The sequence below is a fragment of the Vanellus vanellus genome (assembly GCF_965231255.1).
Source record: "Vanellus vanellus genome assembly, chromosome: 15".
Taxonomy (NCBI): domain Eukaryota; kingdom Metazoa; phylum Chordata; class Aves; order Charadriiformes; family Charadriidae; genus Vanellus; species Vanellus vanellus.
Genome location: NC_138920.1, coordinates 4,099,405 through 4,123,556, shown reverse-complemented (window position 1 = coordinate 4,123,556; position 24,152 = coordinate 4,099,405). Strand labels below are relative to the sequence as shown.

Below are 24,152 nucleotides of genomic sequence, written 5' to 3'. Positions count from 1 at the left end.
GTTCCTCACCCCACGGGCTGCGGGAGCCCGGCCACACATCGCCCATCCCCCCGGCCATCAGCGCCGGTGCTGGATGCGTCCGAGGAGGGAGCAGCAGTTAACGACCTTCCCTCTCAGTCCCTTGACCTTGGCGTTGGTGGCATGCGGAGGTCTGTCCTGTCCCACGGGCTGGGGCAGCAGTGGAGCTGGTGTTTCGGTGAACAGCTTTGGCAGGGCTGAGCTGTGCCGTCCCTTTCGAAGACAAAGAAAGATGCGATACACCCAGTTTTTCCGCTCCTCTTTTGTGTTTTGTTGGTGCAGCCACAATTGCCTTGTCCCCGGTCCCTGAGGACCATGTGCTGCGGCGTCGCCTGTCACCGTACCTGGGACGGGGGGAGCAGCCGGTGCTGAGCACCAGGAATCTGGACCTCACGGTGGGGTTTCACGTCTCCTTGCTGGATGCCTGGATTTGCTCCCCTCCCTCCCAGCCAGGCTTTGCCCCCCCTCCCTGGTTGAGGCCGTTGAGGTGCACCATCGCTTGGTGGAAAGGAAGAGCTTTGTCTCCTTGAAGCTCAGGAAAGAGCGGTGGAAACAAAGCCCCCAAAACAACCCGAAGCGGGGACGGGTTTATAGTGCTGACGAGTTTCTCGTGCTTCGCGGCTCAGAATGTGCTTTTAGTGCCCTGAAATGAACCGTCTTTAAAACGCTGTGGGGTTTTTTTTGGTTGTTTAGGCGGGGGGGGCGGGGGGGGGCTGCGAAACTTCTCATAACTCTCAAGCCAGGGGTGAATTTGTCCCCTTTTAGTTTCCCTATAAGTATTATCTTCTGCTTTGAGACCAATATGTATTCTTTACCCTGGCAGCTATGAAATTCTGCTTTCTGTGATCAAAGCCTTGATTTGCTTCGCTTTGAATCGCCCCTCTGCCCCAGCCCCGGGCGGGAGCTGCGTCTGTGTGACAAAACGTGTGATTTGGGGACGCGGGGCTGACATGGCAGGACGCGATTTCGTTCGCAGAGCGTTTCTCCTTCCAGCGGGCACGCGCCCTTCCCTCCTCGCAGGAGCGGCGGGCAACGTCTGTCTGCTGTGCCGGAGATGAGCACGATTATCTGGATTTTACGCGTGAGGAAACCGATAGCCTCTAAATGAGCCCATTTCGGGCAGGATTAGAGCAGTTTTTTGCCCTGCGCGCTGGGAGTCCCACCGCCGCGCTTTCCCCAGGGAGCGCGGGAACAGCCCTGTGCTGGGGACCCGCATCCCTGCATCAAGCCTTTTGCCAAAACTAATGAGTTTGTATGTCGTCATCAGGTCTCTTCCACCTCCTTTTTTGGCAAAATGGGGCCTTTTCCATTTTTCTTCCGTATCTCCATGTTTCAAATGTCCTCTGTTGACCCAGGGCTTCGTTTTCCCAGCTTTCCACCCGTGTTTTCCCATCTCTCTCCTCTGAGAAGGGGCTGAATTCGGCACCTGAAGCACGTGTGTGCTGACAGTTGGGATAACAACATTACAGTATTTTCTCTATTATTTTCTGACCTGTTATTTTTGCGCTCTGTCATTTTGATATTGCTGTGCTTTCAGCGGAGGTTTGCATGGGGCGGTTTGACGTGATAGTCGGTCTTATTGCTTAATGTTCAGTTAATTTAAACCCTGCTGAAGGCCAGAAGGATTTCAAACCACTCCTTTCTTCGTGGACTGTTCTGCATTTGTCAGCGCGGGGTTTCTCCTGCTTGGATGTTGCCTTCTGCTTGGTCAGGTGGCTCCGAATTCCCAAGATTTCCTCATTTGTATTTAACCTAAATAATCTGCTTTTCATCTGCAAACTTTGTTTCACGATGCAGCCTAGTTTCCAGGTCATTAATAAAGATATTAAGCAACAGGAGACCTGGTTAAATACTTCTCTTGGTGTGTTGTTAATATTTCTGTCTTGAAAAACGAGTCGCGTGCTTCGTCTTGTCGTGGCCCTCAGCAGCATCGGGTCTGCGCACAGCATCACCCGCATCTAAACCCCAGTTGGGTTAAACCGAAGCGCAGCTCAATATGGGAACTCTTCACGCAGTTGAGATCAGTCTTGTATTAATTTAATCGTAAGTCAGTTCCTCCCAGAGCAATTGCATTGAAGTGAAACTTCAGTTGAGAGCATCCACGCCAGTGGAAGTCGGTGCGAAGGAAAGGCGCCTTTATTGGAATGGGTTGAACCTCAAATGGAGGTAGGTTGAAAGCTTTACGTTCTTGAGAGCTCTGAGAAGGAACCTTGGGAAGCGTCAACACCTGAGAAGGAGCCTTGGGAAGCGTCAGCACGCCTGAGCAGCCGGTTCTCCCGTAACCCTCGGTGGCTGAGGGCGAGCTGCGGCAGAAGTGCCGGTTGCTCTCTGGGAAGCGCTGTGCCGTTTGCGGCAGCGTGGGGCCGTCGGGGTGTCATACATGTCCTCTGGGTCTGCTTCATTGTCACCAGTCTTCCTCGCCCTACGCTAAGGATTAAGTTGTCCCGATTCGCAGGTTTGCTTTGAGTCTCTCTTAGGGACAGATGCAGCGTTTGCCAACCTGGAGCTCTTCCGCAGAGCAGCTGATTTCGCTGGTGATTTTGTACCTGTGACATTTTATAGGTTCCGTTGAGACCGTTGGGCAATAATGTTGATAGGTTTCGACTTGTAGCAACAGGACACTGCTTTACCTTTGTCTGGCAGCCGAGAGAGCCGATGTCTTAATCCGTGTGTGTCTACGGACTGAAGAAATCTGTGCTCACGTCCTCTGGGGGATGTCAGCCCGATCTCCTCCACAGCTCTGCTGCCAGCCGTGTTTCCCCCTGCTCTGTAGCTGCTGTTTGAGGTCAGCCACGAGTTGTGTGTGCAGGAACCTCCCTCGGTGCTCGTTGCTGGGCCCGAGGTGGAGACAACGGAGAGGCTAAAGCCCACTAGAAGTTTTTTATTTATATACCCTCACTGGCCCAAGCAGTCCCGAGACGTTGGGGCTGGGCATCACGCGGAGAACAAACCGGCTGCTGTGGCCCCAGCACTGAGTGGGGACACATTTCCTTGGGAATTACCCAATCCGTCCCCGCTTCTGCTGTCTCGTCCCTGAGCATCTCTTCAGTACTTAAAAAGAAGTTATACAGGTATCTCCTCCATGCTGTGGGAGGCACGGGGGGAAAACGACTGCTGCAAACAAACTCATTCGGTCTCTTTGTGTTCCCCGTGTCCTGAGGTCCCAGCGAGGTCTTCCGGCTTGCTCCTCCCGGCATGCCTCCTGCTTGCCCGGGTCGGGCTTCTCCGTCGTGTGGCTGTCGGTCCTCCCTCTTTCCTGCTGTTTCAGCACACGGTCTTTGCTCCAGGCTGACGTTTCCAGTATTTCGGTGCTGGGATACGCCTTGGGCTGGAGATGCTGGTATTGGTGTTTCCCCGTGGCTTCGACCCAGTAGCCCGAGGGCTGTACCCCGAAAGGAAAAGCTAAAGGTGATCTCGCTGTGGCCTAAGCTGGAGTTTAAGCTGTTGATAAAATGCTGCCGTAAATCTTGTCCTGATGGGATGCTTGAGGCGGTCGGTCTGAATTCGGAGATCCTGTGCCCCCGGTGCTGCCCCAGTCCTTCTCCCCCGGCGTGGCGGCAGAGCCCGGCTGGAGAGCCTCGGAGAAGGGCAGAGCGGCACAGCCGATGCTGATCGTGCCACGGCTTAGCAGTGGTGGGAGAGCAGAAACTCCCTCGGAGGGCGAGAGCGACCCTAATCGCGGAATTCTGAGGAAAATAATTAAATACGCTCAGGTGTCATACTGGGTCAGGGGCTGTCGGGTGCAGGCAGGGGCTGGTGGGCGGCGTGTCCCAGGCTGCCCCGAGACCCAAGAGGTGGAAGGATGGATGGATGGGATGTAGGAAAATGATGGTTTCTCTGCTGCCTGCAGTAAATATTTCCACGCTGACTAAAACGACAGCCCCGGCGAGCAGCAAAGGTAAACGCAATTTGCACATAAAGTGTTTGCTTGGGGGTTGTCTGCGTCAGCACTCGCAGCGTCCTTCAGATCCGACCATGTTGCAGGTTGTTTCCACTCTGCCTCGCAGATTTATATATATATTTTTGCACTTAATATAATAATACACTGTTGATTTTCTTTTTTTTTCTTTTTTTTTTTTTTTTTTTTTCAAGAAATACAAACTATGAGCTTTCTGCTTTTTGGGAGATTTATTATGTTTTGTTTAAAGGAACCAAACTTGTTTTCCTTTCCAATGAGCACACAAGTGTCCAGTCCCACATACCGACTAGAGAAGGTGATTAATTCTTCTGGTTTTATAGTCAACAGCAAAATGCGGTCTGGCGATACATAACCGCCCCGCAGCCTCGCTGGGGCTGAATTATCTGGTACAATGGAGCCTATAATTAGCAGGTGGAGAAGATGCTGCACATGTAGCGTTAGAGGATTGCAGAGGGACAGGTTGCAGGGCAACCAAGGGAAACAAGAGATTATGGCCAGGCAGTAAAAAATTAAGTGTTTTCATCTCTCCAGGACGCTTAAATCTCTATAATGCAAACTCAAATAAAGAATACCTTCATCGATGTGCTGGAGTTTAACCAAAGCAGAGTCTGCGGCTGTTGTACCACGTAGCATGTGGCACTGGCATAATTCCTGCTGCTCCCTGTGGCTTCCGAATGAGGAGGATTCTTTCTCTTAACAGTTATGAAAAATTTGAGAGTGGAAAAAAAAAAACCACGTATCTTTTATAGAGGTGCAGCTGAAATCTAAGTGAAACATATCCACTGGAGGGTCTGAAATCTTGGCATGACTTCCACAATTGGGATGCAGAGTATTCAGTGGAAATCACTTTCCCTTACTAAATGCTTTTGGATAAAGCATGAGAGAATAATCTGGTTTGCTGGTAAATGTGATTTTTTGTTCTGTTTTGTTTAGGTGTCTGACTTAAGACACTGTGAGGACCTGAGTAGAGGTTCCCAGTCTCTGGAAACGTGGTTCAAAAAGATCCTGTGTGATATCAAAGCTGAACTTGAGTATCCTCTCATAAAAACCCCATTTCTGGAGGTATAATCTCGTGATCCGTTTCAACAGCGCATCCTTCTCTGCTGCAGAAGGACCACATCACCCCTTGCGAGGCTTTGAGCAACCAGTGAGGTGGTACCCATCCTTCATGTGCCCTTGATGGGGAGCAGCAGGACCAGGTGCAGCTCTGCTGGTCAGATCCATTGGCATGGTCCTACACACTCGTGGGGTGGCATGCATAAGGAGGTCCCTCTTCTCCCACACTGCTACAGCAAGGAAGGAAAATCAACTTTTCCTACCCCTACCTTGACCTTGTGGGCAACTTCTTGCCCAAGGCCATGCTTCATGGCAGCACTGTGCAGATCACGGCTGCTTTGTTGGCTCTTGGGTTGGTGGCTCCAGCCTTCCTGAGCTGGATGTGCCTGTGGAGGTACACTCCTGATCCTGTCGCTCAGGAAAAAATTGCAACCAAGGAAGAGGCAGATGCTGCTGTTTGTGCCCGGTACAAGCACACCTCATCACCCCGCCTGTCCTGGTTTTGACCAGCTAAGAATGAGTCTCCAAAAGAAGAGTGTGAGCTCTTTGCAGAAGGGTTTGTCCCCTGGTGCGGTGCCTGGTGAAGTCCTTCTGGTGCCTGGCTGGGCACACCAGTTCTGGGACAGTAACTGGTGCTTGGCCCAGCTGGTGCAAACAGGATGGACAACCTGGGAGGTGTGAACGGGACCACATACCCTGCTCATCAGGCTTTTCACAGTACCCGGCCTTACAGCCTGGGTTTGATGGTGTTGGCTGCAATTGTGCTGGGGGCCAGGATCCATGCCAGGGCTGCGAGCGTGGGGATCTGGAGGGAAACCGCCTGTGGATCAGTGCACAGCACCCCTCAAGTGTGCCGGTGGGAAGCGTGTCATGACGAGGAGGAAGGTTGCGAGGACCCGGCCCTGGGGTCACTTTGGTTCCACTTTGGTTCTTCAGATGACGTTTGCTTCTATGCAGGAGGCTGAGGATAAAGCTGCTCCGACCCACACAGACATGGTAGTGATGCTCCGTAACACCTCTCACAATCGTTTCTTTAAGAGGCATTGCCTGGATTATGTATGGGAATTAATAAATATTAAACTGGATTTAAGGAAACCCTTTGGTGTCAGGAATCGTGACTGCCTGCCAGGGCAGAAGGTGACTGCAGGTGCCACCGCCGAGGTGCCACCACCGAGGTGCATCTCCTCTGTGCATCCCAGCGGGCCGAGCATGAGCTTTTCCTTCTCTTGCAAAGCCCAGGCTGGACTTTTCAGGCCCATTCTGGTGGCAGCTCCGGTGTCACCGCCGTGCCGGTGGCTTTGCAGGAGGGATGGAGGGTGCTGGAGCGTGAAGATCTCCATAGCGGCTGATGTTTCCCTTTGCTCCGTTAGCGCAGCTGCGCCGGTTCGTGGGCTGCGCCCACGCGAAGGGGAAGGGAACGGTCTCGGGGCTCCCACCCCGCGGCAAAGCCGGCAGCAGGGCGCTTCGGGAAATTTCGGTGGAAGGGGCAGCGCAGCCATAAATCCTGAGGGATTTGAGGGGAAGGGCCGTGTGAGGAAGACGGGAACTCGGCTTGTCAAGGGAGTTTTTACATTTTTTTCCCTTTGTCAGCATGAGCTAAAGTTGAACGGGGCGAATCCTTCGCTGCCAGAAGGAGCCAGGCGAGACCTTAGTTGTGAATATATGAATAGCGGTTTTGTAAACAGCGCATCTGAATTTATGAATGATCTGACACCGACAGGTTGAAACGAACTCTGTAATTTTATTGTGTTAGATTCAGTAGGTCAGACATCTACATGCCAAGCCGGAATGACCCAGAAAACCTTTCTAGGTCAAACTATTGCTCGAAAAGTTGTCTTTTTCGAGGGCAAAGCCAGAAGATTTCATGCTTACTCTGACACGTTTTCCTTCTACCGGTGCAACGTGAGTCTTGGGGCCACGGCAGAGAATTTGTCATCTCCGACACTGAGAAGAGAGAAAGAAACGTGAAGAAGGGGGATCCTAATTTCTTACTGTAACTATGCCTATTCTGGCCATCTCTCTTGTCCTGAGACAGTACGTCGGACACCCGGCCGGCAGGATTTTAGGCTAGAAGTTGCAACACCAATGGTGCTAACGCCATGCTGTTCCCAGCAGGGCTAAAACCCACCAGCACCTCCTGGCTCCAGCAGCAACCAGCGCCTGCGGCCAACCTTTGGAGCCCTAACCCTTCATTAGGTGGGAAATTATATATCAGAAGGAGCTTTTCTTGCCCGAAAGAGGCTTGGGGGAGGCTGGTGAGGTTTGCACGTGATGGGTCTCTTCACCAGAGAGATGGGATGGAGCAAAGCCGTGCTCCGCTAACCTAGGAGTCACAGGGGTGGGGGGACTTGGAAGGACCCAGGACCTTCATGTTGTCATCCTGCGGCTCAGACCAGCTCTGGTAATGCTGCAGATGCAGCTTTCGTGCTGTTAGAAGGAAGTTTGAACTTCTAATAAAAGGTCAGCTGTTTGTGTGGGTTACTTCACATTTCAGAGTGCAAACGCAACCGTGGCTCCAACGAGAAGCAAAAAGGGCTACCTCCCAGCCCCGTGTAGTTTGGGATGGACTGACATGGGTTTGTCCTGCCGTGCTTGTGGCGATGCTGCGCGACGTGGCTGGAGGAGGACCAAGGCTGGGCACTGGGCTGGGGCCCCGGCTGTTTGGCAGAACGTGGGCAGATGCTGGGCTGAGACGGCAGCATCCTTGGAGGTACCCAAGCAGGAGTCCCGCATCCCAGCAGCAACCTCCACGTGCTGTTTGCGCATCGCGCCCGCTGGCTTCGCTCCCCGGGAAGGGTGGCCGTGCCCCGTTTGCCATCCCGTGTCCGGGGCTCCCCCCTGCTCCCCTCCACCTCCCCCAGCGGGGCATGGTTCACCCCGCAAGGAGGGATCAGGGAGAGTGGGTACCACGGCGCGCATCCCGGCTGCTTCTGCCAGCATCCGAGGGCGCTGCCCTGCCGGCGTTCCTGCCGGAGCCGCACGACCTGAACTCCACAGGTCGCAAATCATGTGTCCGGCTGAGCCGTGGCCTCCTGGAAAGTAGCTTTTGCCATCCCAGGGAAGTGGGTAAATCGGAGGCTGCGGTGCCTTCGGAACAATTACAGCTCACAGCAGTCCAAATGAAAATGTTTGTTGAAAACAACATGTGCATAATTAAGGCTTAATGAGCCCTTGTCTGTTTGGAATCTGCAATTAGATTTATAATAGAAAATACTAGCAAATGCCAAAAAGCTTTAAAAGAAGCTGAGATAAAAGATAATTTTGCTGCAAATCTATAGTAATACTGTAATTCAATGAGCTGGAAGTGGTGCAGAGAAAGACTGTAAAAGCTTTGGACAAGTTTGTATTGTGCGTGTTTATCTTATCTGCCCATTTCCCTATCTGCGAAGCTGTCAGTCTGGCTTTTAGCTGCTTGGAAAAAGGCAGGACTTTGCTAAAATCGGGAAGACTCCCTTTGTTTATTTTTATTTAAGTCATTAATTAGTCGAGCAATTTTTCTGGCTGCTTTTTCTCTTTCTCATCAACATGCTTTAAACTTCTTGTTAGGGTTAATAATAGCAATAATAATAATAATAGTAATAATAATATCTCTATTCAATTATTTACAGTGAGGCGGGGGCATAATAATCATCAGAGGTGCCTCTTTCTGATGAGTTTCATTAATTTTAATGCGTTTTCAACCGTCTTTTTAAGACACTGAGCATTTTCAACGCTAAGGTGTGTATTTTAACAAGTAAACCTGAGGCCAGCTTGGCTGCAGTAAGCACGAACTACCTTCTCGCCCTCATGAAAAACAGTTACGCGGCAGTAAAATTTGCTGGAAAGGTTAATAAGGTGAACAGAGGGAGGGCTGTAAAAGAAAAGAGTGGCGATTAGAAGTGCTTGGGAGGGCTGGTTTGTGAATTTGTCTTTATTTTTATTTTTAATAACCAGAAGTTGAGGTTGGGGATGAAGTTTTGGGTACGACGCGTGGACCCGGCAGGGAGCCGAGGCCGGGGCCACGCGGTGGGGGGGGTCTACGTGCCCAACCCCCTGGAAACGCAGCCCTTTGGCTTTGGTTGACAAACCCAACTCAGCACTTCATGAAATAGGACGTAGGAGGATGTGGTGATGCTGCCTGTGGAGGTACCTTTCCGATGTGATTTTATTGCCCCGTGGGAAATGTTGCTGAGCTTCAGCTTCTGTAAAACCATGGCTTTGCACATCTTGAGTCTCCGGCGTGTGAAATCGCGACACCGGGGCTGCCTTCGCAGCTTTGGCCCCCATCCCCCGGCCCCACAAAAACGCCTCAAATGCAAAGCCTCTGGCGATGAAAATCCTGTGGTGCTCCTTTGGTTCCACCACTGGAGGGGATGGGGTGATGGATGGGGGATGGGGTGATAGATGGGGGCTGTGGGTGGCGGGGGGGGCCTGGGTGCAGCCCACGCTGCTGGAACGGCTTAGGGGGCTGTTGCTCTTTGTTTAAGAGGATAGTTGCAATTTTTGTCAAAAGGCAGCGTCATCAGTGTAGTCAAAAGGAAGCCCGTGTGCTGGAGATGATGCTGGTTCTGGCAGAGTAAGGATCTGAAATCTGGCCACCTTCAAGCCCGCTTTCATCTGTCATCAAGGTGACATCAAGACTTTCATCAGAAGAGTGAGGAGGTTTGGGTAAAGTCCCTCTGCTCCCCGGTCTCAGCCTGGGGGTTGAGGCCGCCCTGCGCATCCTTCCCAGGGCACGGCCACCCAGCGTGCCGGGCTGCGCTCACCATTGGCCTGTGTACGCCAAAACACACATTGAGGCTGTGAACGGTCCCCGTCGGTTTGGTTGTGTGGGCTTAGAAAGAATACCAGGGTTGTGGTGCTGGTGGGAGAAAAGGCAGCGCTCTGATACGGGGAGCTGTGTCCCGCATTATTCTTCATTATCGCTTTACGTTGGACCTTCCTGACCCTCCCTAGGGTTAGGGGATGTAAAGACACTTACAGAAGACGCACATGCAGTCTATAATTTAAATAAGGGAGGGGAAAACGCCAAGTGCTGTACAGCTGTATGAGAAGTGGGCAGTGAAGATGCTCCCAGACTTCCAGCACGTAATTTCAGAAATTAACTTCCTACCATCCTTGGGTTTTGTTGGTGTTTTTTCTTTATTTTTAAAGGCCAGCAGGTGGAGGGAGGTCATCTTCCCCCTCTGCTCTGACCCGGTGAGGCCACATCTGGAGCACCGTGTCCAGTTCTGGGCTCCCCAGGTCAAGAAGGACAGGGAACTGCTGGAGAGGGTCCAGCAAAGGGCTATGAAGATGATCAGGGGATTAGAACATCTTTCTGCTGAGGAAAGGCTGAGCGATGTGGGGCTTTTCAGTCTGGAGAAGACTGAGGGGGGATCTTATCAGTGCTTATAAACCCTTCAAGGGCGGGTGCCGGTGGGTGGGAACAGTCTGTTTCCAGTGGTGCCCAGTGACAGGACAAGAGGGAACGGGCACAAACGTGACCATAGGAAGTTCCATCTCAGCCTGAGGAGGGTCTTCTCTCCTGTGCGGGCGGCAGAGCACTGGCACAGCTGCCGAGAGGGGGGGAGTCTCCCACTCCGGAGCCATCCCAAACCCGCCTGGACGTGTCCTGTGCCACTGCTGGAGGTGCCCCTGCTCTGGCGGGGGGTGGCACTGGGGGAGCTCCAGAGGGCCCTTCCAACCCCCACCAGTCTGTGAGATCTCACTTTTCATTAAGGTGGTTTTGTTTATTTTAATCATGAACATGCCCAAAGGTCTAAGATAAAATTGTGAAATGGATTGTACTTTGTCAGCCCATTTTTTTTTCGCAAGTCATGCCATGCGCCGCTGCAAGAGTTATTTGCATACACACTTGAGCGCAGAACTACAGAAGGAAGGTTTTCACCGGTGCCAAATATTTGTGTGTTGGAAACTATTATCTAAAGGCCTAGTGTGGAAGCTCTCTGATTTATTATTTTTTTTCCCCTCCTGACTAGCTGGTTTTGCGTAACACTCCCCATTCTCACCAAAGTTGTCTTGAAAAATCGATTCTTCATCTCCCTTATGCTTTGCAACAGAAAAAAACAAAACAAAACAAAACAAACAACCATGATCTTGAATTCTTGGGAGAGGGGGCAGAGATGCACTTTTGCTCTCGCTACTGGGTAAAGCTTCAAATGATGGAAGTGCTTAGCGAAGTCCCCGGCGGTGCGGGGCTGTGCTTTGCTGGAGGAACAGTGGTCGGAGAGGGAATGAAAGTAGTTGTTTTTCTTCTTGAGTGGCGATCGAGTAACACCTGTGATTTTTGTGACTTACTGGAGTGAGTTGGGAGATGTTTGGGAGCCAGGTTGTTAACAGCTGTCAACGAGGCAGCGGGATCCGAAGCATAATACATGGTCTTAAAAAGTGAATAGCTTTAAGCAATCTTTGCGTCGCTCCGCTGACAGCTCTCTCCCGCTCTGCGATGTGCACTTGTGTGCTTACTTATTTATTTACTTCGCAGTCGAGAAGATAAAGAGGGATTTCCAAAATTATTCCCGTGCCCTGCGCCTACGTCAGACCCGGGGTAACCCCAGCGGCCGCTGGTGCGGGGCCGCCGTGGTGGCCGCAGCTCTCGGGTTCCTCGCTCGCGCCGGTGAATTGCTTTTATTATTCCATCCGTTGATTTTTAGCCCATCCTGGCGTTGGCTCCCAGCCCCGCGCTGGGGTGCGCGTCCCAGCGCCGCTGCCCGCGCAGAGTCCCTGCTCCGCTCCCTGAGCCGGGGGCACAAAATTATATGTATTATAGGATGGGAAAACTTTCAGACTTAAGATTTCTCTCTTCCCGAGCGCTCCCTTGCTTCCCTGGCTGCTTTGGTGCCGGTGGCCGCGGGTGGTCCCTCTCCAGTGATGTCCCTGCTTGCGGCGAGGGCCGTTCCCGCATGGAGATCAGCATCTCCGTGAGAGCCTCCCAGAGCAGAGCCCCGCTGCCGCTGCTTCTGAGGCAGACAGGTATAAGCTCTATTTTTATCTCAACCCCGAGGTTTTATCTTGCAAAAAAACAACAATGTTCCTAGGTGCCTTTGACACCGGCACCGTTCCTTGCACAGACCCTCCGCGGTTTCTTTCAGATCTTTGTACATTTTCTGCCTCTCTCGGTTTCCTGTGAATTACAAGCGTTACCGGTGGAGCAGGAGGCGCAGTTAAGTCTCGTTATCACTTAACTGTGTTTGTTTCAGACTGTCTACGCACCAGCCCGGTGCCAGGAGATGCGCTGCGTTCGTTTACCTTCCTCCCTCCTCAGCAGCGCGCCCGGCAGCGGGCGCTGACGGTGGTGAGCCTTCAGCTCGCCGGGTCCTTCAGCTGCTGACGGGGGAAGGAGCAGCTTAGCGAGGGCCCGGTATTTATTTATGTAAGTTTGGGGGGTTTTTTGGTTGTTTTTTTTTTTTTTTTTTTTTTTTTTGCAGCTAAACTCCTTGAGCACCTGCGTAAGCGTGATAAACAACGCAGGATGTGCTTGTTGTTCGGTTTCGAAAAGGAAGCGATGTACATGCCCCGAGCTTTGCGGCTGCAGTGGCGCGATGGTATCTCGCAAAAAAAGAATGAGCGTTGAGCGCGGTCAGCGATGGGCTGGAGAGGGCCGGGGTGGAAGCAGGGCTGTGCAGGGAGGGTGGGTGTCTGGGGGTGCTCCTCGCCTCCCAGGCAACCTCTTTTCCTCCATCCGCGCCCAAACTTCGAGAGGAATCGGGAAGGGTTTGGTGTGGCCGAAGCTGCGGCTCTGGTGAGCTGCCGGCACCACGGGAGAGGAGGAGGATGGAGATCTCCCGGGCGCTGCGACTGCTGGAAGCAGCACACGACACCTCTCCCCGGCTGAAAGCAAAAAACTAAACACAATCGACTGAATGTGACCAAAGTGTGTCAGATCGAGGTCTGCTAAGTCGAAAAAAAAAACCCCACCCCCTCCTCCATGCACCGCAAAGGCATCAGCAACTTTGGCCTTTACATCAATAGTGCATTTCTCTGAGCATCTCGATGGAGCTCAGAGGGTTGTGGTTAGTGGCGCAGAGTCTCGCTGGAGGTCAGTAATGAGTGGTGTCCCTCAGGGGTCAGTACTGGGTCCAGTCCTGTTCAATACAGTCATCAATGACCTGGATCAAGGGATACAGTGCACCCTCAGCAGGTTTGCTGATGACACAAAACTGGGAGGAGTGGCTGACACGCCAGAAGGCTGTGCCGCCATACAGCGTGACCTGGACAGGCTGGAGAGCTGGGCGGAGAGGAACCTTAGGAAGTTCAACAAGGGCAAGTGTAGGGTACTGCATCTGGGGAGGAATAACCCCCTGCACCAGTACAGGTTGGGGGCTGACCTGCTGGAGAACAGCTCTGTGGAAAGGGACCTGGGAGTGCTGGTGGACAACAGGATGCCCACGAGCCAGCAATGTGCCCTGGTAGCCAAGGTGGCCAATGGCATCCTGGGGGGCATCAAGCAGAGTGTGGCCAGCAGGTGGAGGGAGGTCATCCTCCCCCTCTGCTCTGCCCTGGGGAGGCCACATCTGGAGCACCGTGTCCAGTTCTGGGCTCCCCGGGTCAAGAAGGACAGGGAACTGCTGGAGGGGGTCCAGCAAAGGGCTATGAAGATGATTGGAGCATCTCTCTGCTGAGGAAAGGCTGAGGGAGTTGGGGCTTTTTAGTCTGGAGAGAAGACTGAGGGGGGATCTTATCAATGCTTATAAATCCTTCAAGGGAAGGTGCCGGGGGGGTGGGAACAGTCTTTTTTCAGTGGTGCCCAGTGACAGGACAGGAGGGAACGGGCACAAACGTGACCATAGGAGGTTCCATCTCAACCTGAGGAGGGACTTCTCTCCTGTGCGGGCGGCAGAGCACTGGCACAGCTGCCCAGAGAGGGGGGGAGTCTCCCACTCTGGAGCCATCCCAAACCCACCTGGACGTGTCCTGTGCCACTGCTGGAGGTGCCCCTGCTCTGGCGGGGGGTGGCACTGGGGGAGCTCCAGATGGCCCTTCCAGCCCCCACCAGTCTGGGATTCTGTTCTTGGCCCTCGCAGCGGCTGGGAGAGGGAGAGGAGGTCGGATGGGAGGATTAGCTGGGCTGGGCTGCTTTGGCTTCTTTTTGGAGCCGCCCGTGAAAGGGTTAAGCAGAATTTTGATCTCGGCAATATTTTCATGCTTCTACATTCTGTTTCTCATTTCCATGACAAAGATGGTAGGAAGAGCAGAATAAGGTACAGAATTTGCAGAGCAATTTTAAGACTGTAATGAGAACAGAAAATAGTAGGGGGAGAAGAATTGTAATTAGAATATGAAATGGGAAAAAAAAATTAATCTATTTCCATGTCAGTCTTAAAACTAAATTCTGCTGCTCCCTGTAGCTTTCAGTGGACGGATTTTTTTGTGTGTGTATGTGAAGAGCTTAAACTCCTTTGCAGGCTCTGAAAGGTGCAGGTAAATGAGTTTAAGCCCTCATTCCCCCCAAATAATGTAATAACAATAATTTTGTGTGCAGCATTCACAGAAAACCAGCCGGTTTCTTAGACAAATGAATGCTGTCACTTGAATAGTGGTGGCATTCAAGATCTCTCCAGCCTCAAGTACAGGAGGATTAAAAGGGGATGCTGGAGATGCTCTTGGGGTGGAGGTCCATGTGGCCACCTGGTTAAACATCATGTGATCACGTAGCACGGAAGCGCCCAAATACTGCTGGTCAGGAGGGACATTTGCATGTCCCAAATCCCCTGAGCAAAGCTGGGCCAACCAGATGAGGTTGTGCAGCACTCGGTCCAGCTGAGCTCTGAGTGTCTCCAGAGATGGAGATCCCACAACCTCATGGTCTAATATTTGACCACCCATACACTGGAAAATGTTTTTCCTACGATTTAATGAGCTTACATCTACCCACGGAGCTTCCAGCAGCCCAAAGGTCGGAGTCACCTTGCGCGCAGTGATTTGGATTTATTCTTCCCCTCTAATTTGTCCAGTTGCTCTTCTGGATCCTTCTGTGCCCCGGCAGCCTGCAGCGAGAGGTTTTGCTGTTGGGTCCTGTATGAAGAACTTCTCTGGAAGGTGTTTAATTCCACTAGCTAATGATGTCAGCGTCTGCCTCCTCGGTTTTAGGCTACGAGATCCAGAGAAGAGCCTTTCCCCGTTCTCAACTCACGACTTCACGTACATCTCTGTCGAGTCCCTCTATATCTGTCACCCCTTTTCCTCGTCGTTCCACACCTTGATTCCTCCCTGTGATTGCCCTCTCTGCTTCTCCTAACTGTGCAGATTGTAAAACAGTGTTTGATCTTTTGTTCTTTGTTCTTTTCCTAATTGCTGCTAAAACTTGAATGGCGTTTTTGGCAGCTGCTGAGGACTGAGCAAAAGTTGGAAGTGAACTCTCCAGAACAAATGCACCGTTTCTCTTCTGGACAGTGACAGCCACTTTAAGGCCCATTGTCGTGTCTGTATTGTTAGGACTGCTTTTCTCCAGTGCATTACTTTGCATTTATTGATATTAAATTTAATCTTCCATTTCCTCACCGCCACTTAGTGCCGCGAGAGTCTTAATGCAAGGCCATTGAAAGCGGCTGCCAGTTTTGGCTAGCCTGAATAATTTTTGTCCCATTAATAAACTTGAATCCTTCTAGATCGCTTATGTTATGAACTGGATAGACTTTAGTGCGGATGGATAGTGGACCGTGATCCTCCTCTTGCTAAAACATAATGAGTATCTTTTTGCTGGCTTTGAGCAAGACAACCTTTCCTTTTGTCCCCAATACAAGTTGTGTTTGGGTTTTTAGAGGGTTTTTTTTTTTGAGGAACCGTGTGAGAAGTCCAGCCAGAGGGATCATTTCACCTTTTTTAGGTAGTTGGTACTTCTAGGTAGTTGGTACCTGGAAAAGGGTAAGTACCTACTACTTACTTCAGCAAGCACTAAAGTGGGCTGCGAGGCATGATGTCCCTCGTCTCGGGTCGCTCTCTGCTGCCTCGGTGGTGTGTTGCAGCTCCAGAGGGTTTCAGGCTGGAGGGGTGTCCTGGTTTCGAGGCCTAAACCACGACAGGAGGTCAGCCTGCCGGGCTGGCACCATCCCCTTGCCACCCCTGCCGGGCTGGCACCGACCCCTTGCCACCCCACTGTGTTGTGGAGCAGAGGCAGGAGGCTGTGCACCACCTTCGTTACCTTGCGTTGCTTTAGAGCAGCCGGGTGAATGCCGCTTGGCCGTTGGGGTTCCTCAGGATTTTGTTGGTTTGGTTTATGTTTTTCCTTATCGGCCGACCCAGTGTGGCAGCTGCTCAGATGGGTCTTCCCAAGGGAGATGCTCCGGTTTGGGAACCACTGCAAACTCCTTCAGAGTGCAAGGCAGTGCACAGTTTTCCCTGTGCGGGTGGTGAGCCCCTGGCGCAGGTTGCCCCGAGAAGCTGTGGCTGCCCCATCCCTGGAGGTGTTCAAGGCCAGGTTGGACGGGGCTTGGAGCAACCTGGGCTGGGGGGAGGTGGCCCTGCCCAGGGCACGGGGTGGGACTGGATGATCTTCAAGGTCCCTTCCAACCCAACCCGTTCTGTGATTCTATGATCATTCCTGTCTTTCCCACCCAGTTTTAGCCCCTGTTGTACCTCAGTCAGCCCTTGGCACCGCCAGCTCTGCAGCCGGTTTTCCTCCTTCTGCTATGTTTGAGAAAGAACTGTTATTAGGCTTTTATCCTGTTTGCGAATTGTTCTTCAAACAATTAAAGCAACCAAACCACCTTTTACGATACACTTTTCAGCCTCAAGACTTCACCTGCGTCAATCTGGTTTTACGGGAGAATATTGACCGGGTGCAGAGAACCCGGTCCCCGTAACGCCCAGGCGACTCCTGCCGATGCTCAGCTGGGCGCCGCGCCGAAGGGTGTGCTGCCCCTGACACCCGCTGCGGCGTCACGCTCCCTTTTCGTGACGTTTGTCCTGAAGCCGCTAGCAGCGCGTGGCGAGCCCGGGCGGCCGGGATGGAGACGCAGAGCTTTTCCGGCAATCGGGGTCCTTGGTGGGGGGGTCGTAAATCTATTGCTGAACTCTTGACCCTCTTTGACAGCATCAACTTGAGGGGCTACCCAAGCATTTCAGCGCACAAATAAATAATGCTAAGTAGATCACTTCGGGCCAGAGGTTGTGTAAAGACCTTAATGGGGCAAACTGCTGTTAAAGAGATGAAGCCGTGTATTCCCCAAAGCAGTGTGATGCTAAATTGCTCCTGGAGGAGACGGCAGCGGCAGCTCCGCCGGCAGCAGCGCCGACAGGGGCAGGGCTGGAGCGAGTGTTTCACATCCCGGGGGATGTGGCGGAGACGCGCGCTGGCCCGGATGCTCCTCGTCGGCGTCGGGGTGCGTGGGTCCGGCGTGGGTGATTGGTGCGCCGAGCTTGGGGTGCAGGGATGCCTCGCGCTGCGCGGGAACAGCTTGGCGGGGATGCGGGGCTGGAAATACCGTGGCCAAAAGGCAGTTACAGCAGAACGCGGTTACGCCGCTGAAATAATGCTTGCCCGATAAAAATGAGCCATGGGGAAAAAAAAGTACTTCTGCAAAAGTTTCTAGAGAAGAGTTGTGATTCCATGTGGTGGGTAGGGTACCATCGGAGGCAGCTAAACAAATCCCAGCATCACATGGGCTACAATAATTTATTTTTGCTAAATTAATTATGGCATTGCGAGTTTTCTTGTATCCGAACTTTTATTCACTAAAAACTTAAAGGTATTTGTTGTATGGCGTTATTCTGGGTCCCTCTGTGTCGTGATGCTAGCGGTGGCTGAGGTGTAGCTTCCTGGACACCAAAACCAGCTACCTCCCAAACATCTCCGGTGACAGGTCATATCCTCAGCGCATCCAGTCTGGAAATGAGGTGTTCATGGGTTGAGAAGGGACTCACTGCAGGTATCCCGGCACAGGGAGGCAAATGCTTATAGCTGCGAGCAGTAGGAATCACTGGAAGCATCCAGTTTGTTCTTCACAGGATGTTTAATAGCTCCTTCATGATGATGGGTTTTAGTTACCGCTGGGTTTGCCTTAACGGGCCGCTTTTGAAAAGCTCCAGATCCTCAGCAGGTTTGCAGTTAAGGTGCTCTGGTCCAGCATTGCCGACAATGAGTGTTAAAATTCAGGTAGGACCCCTGAAAAATAAAAATAAAAATACAAACAAACAAAAAACCCAACCCCCACCATGCTTGACAAATTAAAATAAAGGGAAATAAGTTTGGAAGCTTTTTGAGATCTTGCAGGTGTCATTGAAGCCATTCCCGGTATGAGCGCTGCCAACATATTTCTTACAAAGTTGAGGTTTTCATCTCAGCTCAGGACTCTCAGGAAATAAAAGGATGTGCGGAGATGCGTAGGAAAATTGTACGAGTTGGCAATGCCACCCTTGAGAAAGTAACACCTCCTCTGAATCTTGGCAGGAGGTTGTGTTTCTTTCCACTGGGTCCTTCCCAGTTAACAAACATTTATTCTCTGTGTTTGCACAGAGCCGGAGATCACACAGCTGCTTTGCTCTGGGGTCTGTCCCAGCTTGCGGCGTGCATTTATTTTTCTTAACTCATTTCCATCTCACTAACACGGGAACCCTTTGACCTCCGGGCACATTTACAGGTTTGCAAAGAACGTCGTATCGCAAAAATAACAACCCAAAGTGAGTCTGGCAAAGCAATAAAAATGAAAAAAAAAAATAAATAAAAGGGGGTTCTTAGAACACGGTCTGAATCAAACCTGCGCTCAGGTCCCGGCGCGGGCTCTGCCACCGCAGCTGTGGTGACAGCTACAGCTCCTGTGGAAGAGCTGTAGGAAAAGAATTGTATTTTTAAGGAAATTCCCGGTGGCGTGGAGCATGCTTTTGTTTCCAGAGTTGGTAGGAATTTGGGCAGTTTCCTCTGATCTTTTATTTATTTATTTATTTATTTTTAAATCGGGTGACTGGAGTTGTTTCTGCCCCGAGCGTGTTACGTGAGACAAGTCTGAGCCAGGATCTGGCCAAGTGAGGCTTTCTGGGTCCTTTTTGAAGTAGAGGTCCTTGATGGTGGCCGTGCTCGCAGGCAGCCATCGCTACCGTCGCTCAGCGCAAGTTGGGCACAGACTGGTCCAAGTCTCAGATGAAGGAAAAGCAATTAATCGCGTCTTCCCACTGTTTCCAGTTTCCCGGCTCAGCTACGCAGGGTTTGCATTTCACAGCATCACAGCATCTGACTGGTGGGGGCTGGAAGGACCCTCTGGAGCTCCCCCAGTGCCACCCGCCAGAGCAGGGGCACCTCCAGCAGTGGCACAGGACACGTCCAGGCGGGTTTGGGATGGCTCCAGACGGGGAGACTCCCCCCTCTCTGGGCAGCTGTGCCAGTGCTCTGCCGCCCGCACAGGAGAGAAGTCCCTCCTCAGGCTGAGATGGAACTTCCTATGGTCAAGTTTGTGCTCGTTCCCTCTTGTCCTGTCACTGGGCACCACTGGAAAAAGACTGTTCCCACCCACCGGCACCCGCCCTTGAAGGATTTATAAGCATTGATATAATCCCCCCTCAGTCTTCTCCTCTCCAGACTAAAAAGCCCCAATTCCCTCAGCCTTTCCTCATAAGAAAGATGCTCCAGTCCCCTCATCTTCTGTGTAGCCCTTTGCTGGACCCTCTCCAGCAGTTCCCTGTCCTTCTTGACCCGGGGAGCCCAGAACTGGACACAGAGCTCCAGATGTGGCCTCACCGGGTCAGAGCAGAGGGGGAGGATGACCTCCCTCCACCTGCTGGCCACACTCTTCTTGATGCCCCCCAGGATGCCATTGGCCGCCTTGGCCACCAGGGCACATTGCTGGCTCATGGGCATCCTGTTGTCCACCAGGACTCCCAGGTTTCCCAGGTTTTCAAGCGAACACCGTGTGTTGGATGCCAAGTGGTACAAGTGGGGAGCGATCCCAGCTCACCCTGGCTTCACACTCACTTTGTGCTGGGAGAGGGTGGGAGTTCGCCACAGGCACTGGTCCCTTTAATAGGCTGCTCCTATTAGCCACAGAATAACAAAAATTAAATAATTACGAAAGAGCAAAAGGGTAATTAAGGACAAGTGCGCGAGGGTATGTTCCTTTCAATTAGGACTTGAAAATGACACCGGCCGCTCCGCGCGCACCGTGCAGCGTGGCTTCGATCCGTATTGGGGGGGCACAGGGAGTGATGAATGGATGGATGGATGCACCCAGGTCGGAAACTGCCCGGGAGGCTTAACACGCACCGGGGGTTGGACTGAAGTGAAACGGGAGGATGCGTTCGTAACCAAAGGAAATATTAAAATGTCTGTTTCTGTCATAAATCTACCTGGAATGATGGGGCTGATTGTTTTGGAGTGCATTCCGTCGCGAAACAATAATGAGAAGAGGGAGAGCACATTACTTATCTGCTCTACCTGGCTGGTGGATAAGTGGCAAACGTCTAATTGAAAAAAATATCCTGATGGGAGAATTTCTAATAAATTTGTTTGCACCTTCGTAGCCCGGAGGAGAGGCAAAAAAAATAAAAATAAAAAAAAAAAATCCAATCAGCAGTGGGGAAGTTCCAAAGTTTCCATTGCATTTCGAGTCTTGATTTTCAGGCTCACTGCTCAGGCTGGCAATCAGAGGCACAGTAATTCTGAAGGCAGGATTCATTACCGTTATTATGAAGGCATCGAGGGCAGAAGGAAGTGCGGAGCAGAGGTAGGGCAATAGTAGAAAGCCATAAAAAAAAAAATAAAAATACAGTCTGACAAACAGAATGATATAGAGAAAGCCGAGTGCTTGTCCTGCCCCGGACCTCCCGGGGAATGGTACTTTTTATTTTCTCACTGTAGATTTCCAGGTGACTTGTTTTCTGGAGAAGAGCTGTTTCTAACAGGTCTTTGTCTAGATCCACAAAACACTGCGCTGGAGGAGGACAAAAGTGAGGTGTGTGTTTGCAAGGAAGGGGGATGGATGGATGGATGGATGGATGGATGGATGCACACGCATCATCTGTGTATTTAAATCTCTCAGAGGGGCAAAGCTTTTACTTAAGAAAGAGCTCTTCTTTTCCTGATGGGGAAACAAATATTTCTGCAGTGCAAATTGCTGGCCGGTTCCAGGGATGGGCAGAACTATCTCCCCGCTGGAATATTTTCTCTCCCTTCAGGGCTGCTTGCTGGAAAGCTCCTGCGCGGCTCTCCTGCCCCATCTCCGTGCGGTCTCACGGTGCGATAGCTTGTTAAGCGTCCCACAGTGCCACGCAGCGGGTCCTGGCGTCCACATGATGGTTTTTTTGGTGGGCTCCTCCTAAAAAGAGCTCGGGATTAGGACCTCAGCACCGTAATTTTGCCTCTTCCAAAAAGATTGACTCCCCGCAAAGCACACTGCCGCCCGTGCCGAGCCACAGAGCGGCTCCTCCCGCGGGGCTGAGCATCTCCACCAAACCGTCCCACCTCTCCTGCGGATTCCGCCTTTTCCACTGGGTTGGCAGAGGGAATTTAGGCGGCGGAGCTGGTTGAGTCTCCGCGCCTGGCAGCGCAGCAGCTCCGGCCGGAGCCGTGTTGGCTGTGCCGCTGATGGTTTTGCAGGTGGAGGGAAATTCAGGTTTAAAGTGGATAGCCCCCTGCCTGGCTCCTGGGAGAGCTGCTGGTCCCGGCAAACCCAGCGGGCTGCCGATGCCGGCTGCGTCCCGCGCTCCTGCCTTGCCGACGGGTTTAATGCGATCCTGCATTTGTGCTGGGATCCCCTTCCACCCTGCTGCGGCTGCTATGGGTATTAGTTAATGAGTGTCACAATACCCGCTCTAATTTCGCTGCTGTTAATTGGTTTGCTGTGCTATCCCGGAGGATAGTTTGGCAATTAGAGGGTGTCTGCGCGCTCCGACGCCGAGCGGAGCTGCATTACCCCCGCTTGGCTTTACTAACTCTGCTGACTTTAATAGCTAATCCTGTAGCACTCCGAGAAATTGAAGTGTAATTAATAATCTACGCTGGCAGTCTTCACCTGGTTTTATTTAGATTTCTCTTTTATTGTTCTTAATACGGCTCATTTCTGTTGAGGCATAACCGGTGTCAGCTTCGTAGCAGAGAGCGAGAGGACACGGGAGGGGTGAACAATCTTCAATTCATCATCTGGCTTGTAAGGGCAAGAGGGTTGGCTCTTCCCCTTGTTAAGTAGATGGTGTCATTCACAGCTGGAACCTTCATCCTTGTCTCGGGAGTGTTTTATGCCATAGCCCGTTTTATTGCCGTAATTAATTTGTGAACTTAGCCTTGAGAACTGCCCCAGCCATACTTCCAGCCGGAGGCAATCCTGGAGGGCTTTCTTTCCCGCATTTGAAGTCAGAGCAAGTGAAAAGCTCCCGCTGTAGCTAATTAACGAGAAGAGTTTTGCAGTTCTCCGTGGGGGTTTTGTAGCCTAATAAGTGGATTAGCAGTTGAGAAGCGGGCGAAGGGGGCAGGCGGGTTTGCAGGAGCCGCGGGGGGACGCGCCGTGCTCGGGCTGCCCTGCCTCGCGCCCGGCCACCCAGGCACCGGCCGGGCAGGGGAAGGGGAAGGGGAACTGGGGGAAAATGTGGTTTCTGGCAGCCCGAGTTTGCAAACAGCGGCAAAGAGGCAGGACGGGGAATGAGGCTTTGCACAGAGACCCCCTCCTGTAGGGTCTGGAGCGGCTTTCTGCGTTGCTGGTGTTGGTTTGCTTTGGGAGTACGGAGGTGTGCGGAAAGGGACTGAATGGGACCTGCTTTTCTTGGAAGTTCCCGTCGATGGAAATTGGCTTTTTAAAGCCGATTGCTTGCTCTAGTGGGAATTTTAACAACAACTTCATTTGTGTGAACTTTGCCGCTGGGTACATCTGTGGTTTCGCACAGGTTTGGTTTGTTCGAACCGGAGTGATTAATTCATTATTTTGCTGAAAAATGAACAGAAATGGGCTACGCTACCGTGGCCCGTTGCAATAACAGTGATGTGTGCGTGTGCTCATACACGCTCGAAAGTTTTAACGGATTTTCTTCTGGGCGTCTTGGCGTGAAGAACCGGGAAAGCGTTTGCGACGCGTCTAACCCTGACGTGCAGAAGACATTTCGCTAACTCGAACTTTCTTTTGTCTTTCCAGTTTGATGGGGAGAACATGTACATGGGAATGAACGAGAACGCCCAGGAGTTCCTATCGGCAAATCAGGTAAGCGTTGATTTGCTTGGGTGGACGGCGTAGATGGATTTTTCTAGGGGACTTAAGCTTTGCCTAAGCACAAATATTCTGCGAATCTGCTCTCCTGAGGCATCAGGAGGGTCCATGGAGGAGGTCAGAGCTGCCAACCCGGCTGCTCCCGAGGAGCAGCGGTGGATGCCCTTGGTACCGGGAGAGGGATGCGCTTGCGTGCCGTGCCGGTGCTGTTGTGTATCGCCAGAGCCCGGCTTAGCCACGGCTCCCCAACGAGGCTGACAAGCTTTGCCCTCGGCATCCTTCACTCGAAATGAAGGTGCGATCGGTGTTTCTGGATGCGGTGAGGTTTCCAAGTATTGTGTGTAGTTCAGGTGTCTCCTTCCCTCATGTAGAGTATTTCCTGTAGCTAAATAGCTTAACAGTTAGCCGGCTCGGGGAGAAAAAGGAATCAAAGGTTTCCTGTTTTGGAGCTATAAACCCACACGTGGAGGACCAGAATAGAAGTGCTCACATCTCACAGGTGCCTGAGGCTTCAGGGCTCTCTCAGGGCTTGGATACATGCACAAAACAGACATGTCCCTTCAGCAGAGCCCTAAACATGTATAAAATTAAGCCCACACTTAGGGGAACTTCAGCACGTTCTTACCTGTGCTCTTGACCAGGAGATGAGAGATGGGACCATCTCTCATCTGGGGACTCCGTGCATCTTTGAGGCACCCAATGCTGCACCCTCGGGGCGGAACATCCCATCACATCTGGCTGCCTCGCGAGGGAAAGCGCAAGGTCTTTGCTAATATTTACCAGCTATCCCATTTTGGGGCTGCGTCGGGCCGTTTCGTTGAGGGGGCCCTGTTGACCGCAGCCTCATGCGTGGTGGGCTGCGCAGGGCCGTGTCGCGTGAAGGTGATACGTTGCAAATTTTGAAAGTGCGATGATTTCCATCCAGCCTAAGATGCTGCCGGCTTTTTGTTGCCCTGGACTCGGTGTGTGTGCCCCTGGGCGAGCTTATGGCGTGCTTCTGCAGCTGGGCTTTGCCCATCACCGCAGCACCGCTGTGAATTCCGAGGCTAGTGAGTCAC

General features: G+C 52.1%; 1 protein-coding gene across 1 annotated transcript in view; it reads left to right on the top strand.

Moving 5' to 3' along the window:
- TOX2 (TOX high mobility group box family member 2) overlaps nucleotides 1–24,152 on the top strand; it is a gene marked incomplete at its 5' end in the record, with an annotated part of 163,944 nt that overhangs the window by 45,101 nt on the left and 94,691 nt on the right. The window contains one exon of the mRNA XM_082491048.1: nucleotides 23,023–23,088. Coding sequence (XP_082347174.1) covers nucleotides 23,023–23,088 — 66 coding nt within the window. The remainder of the gene's footprint in view (nucleotides 1–23,022; nucleotides 23,089–24,152) is intronic.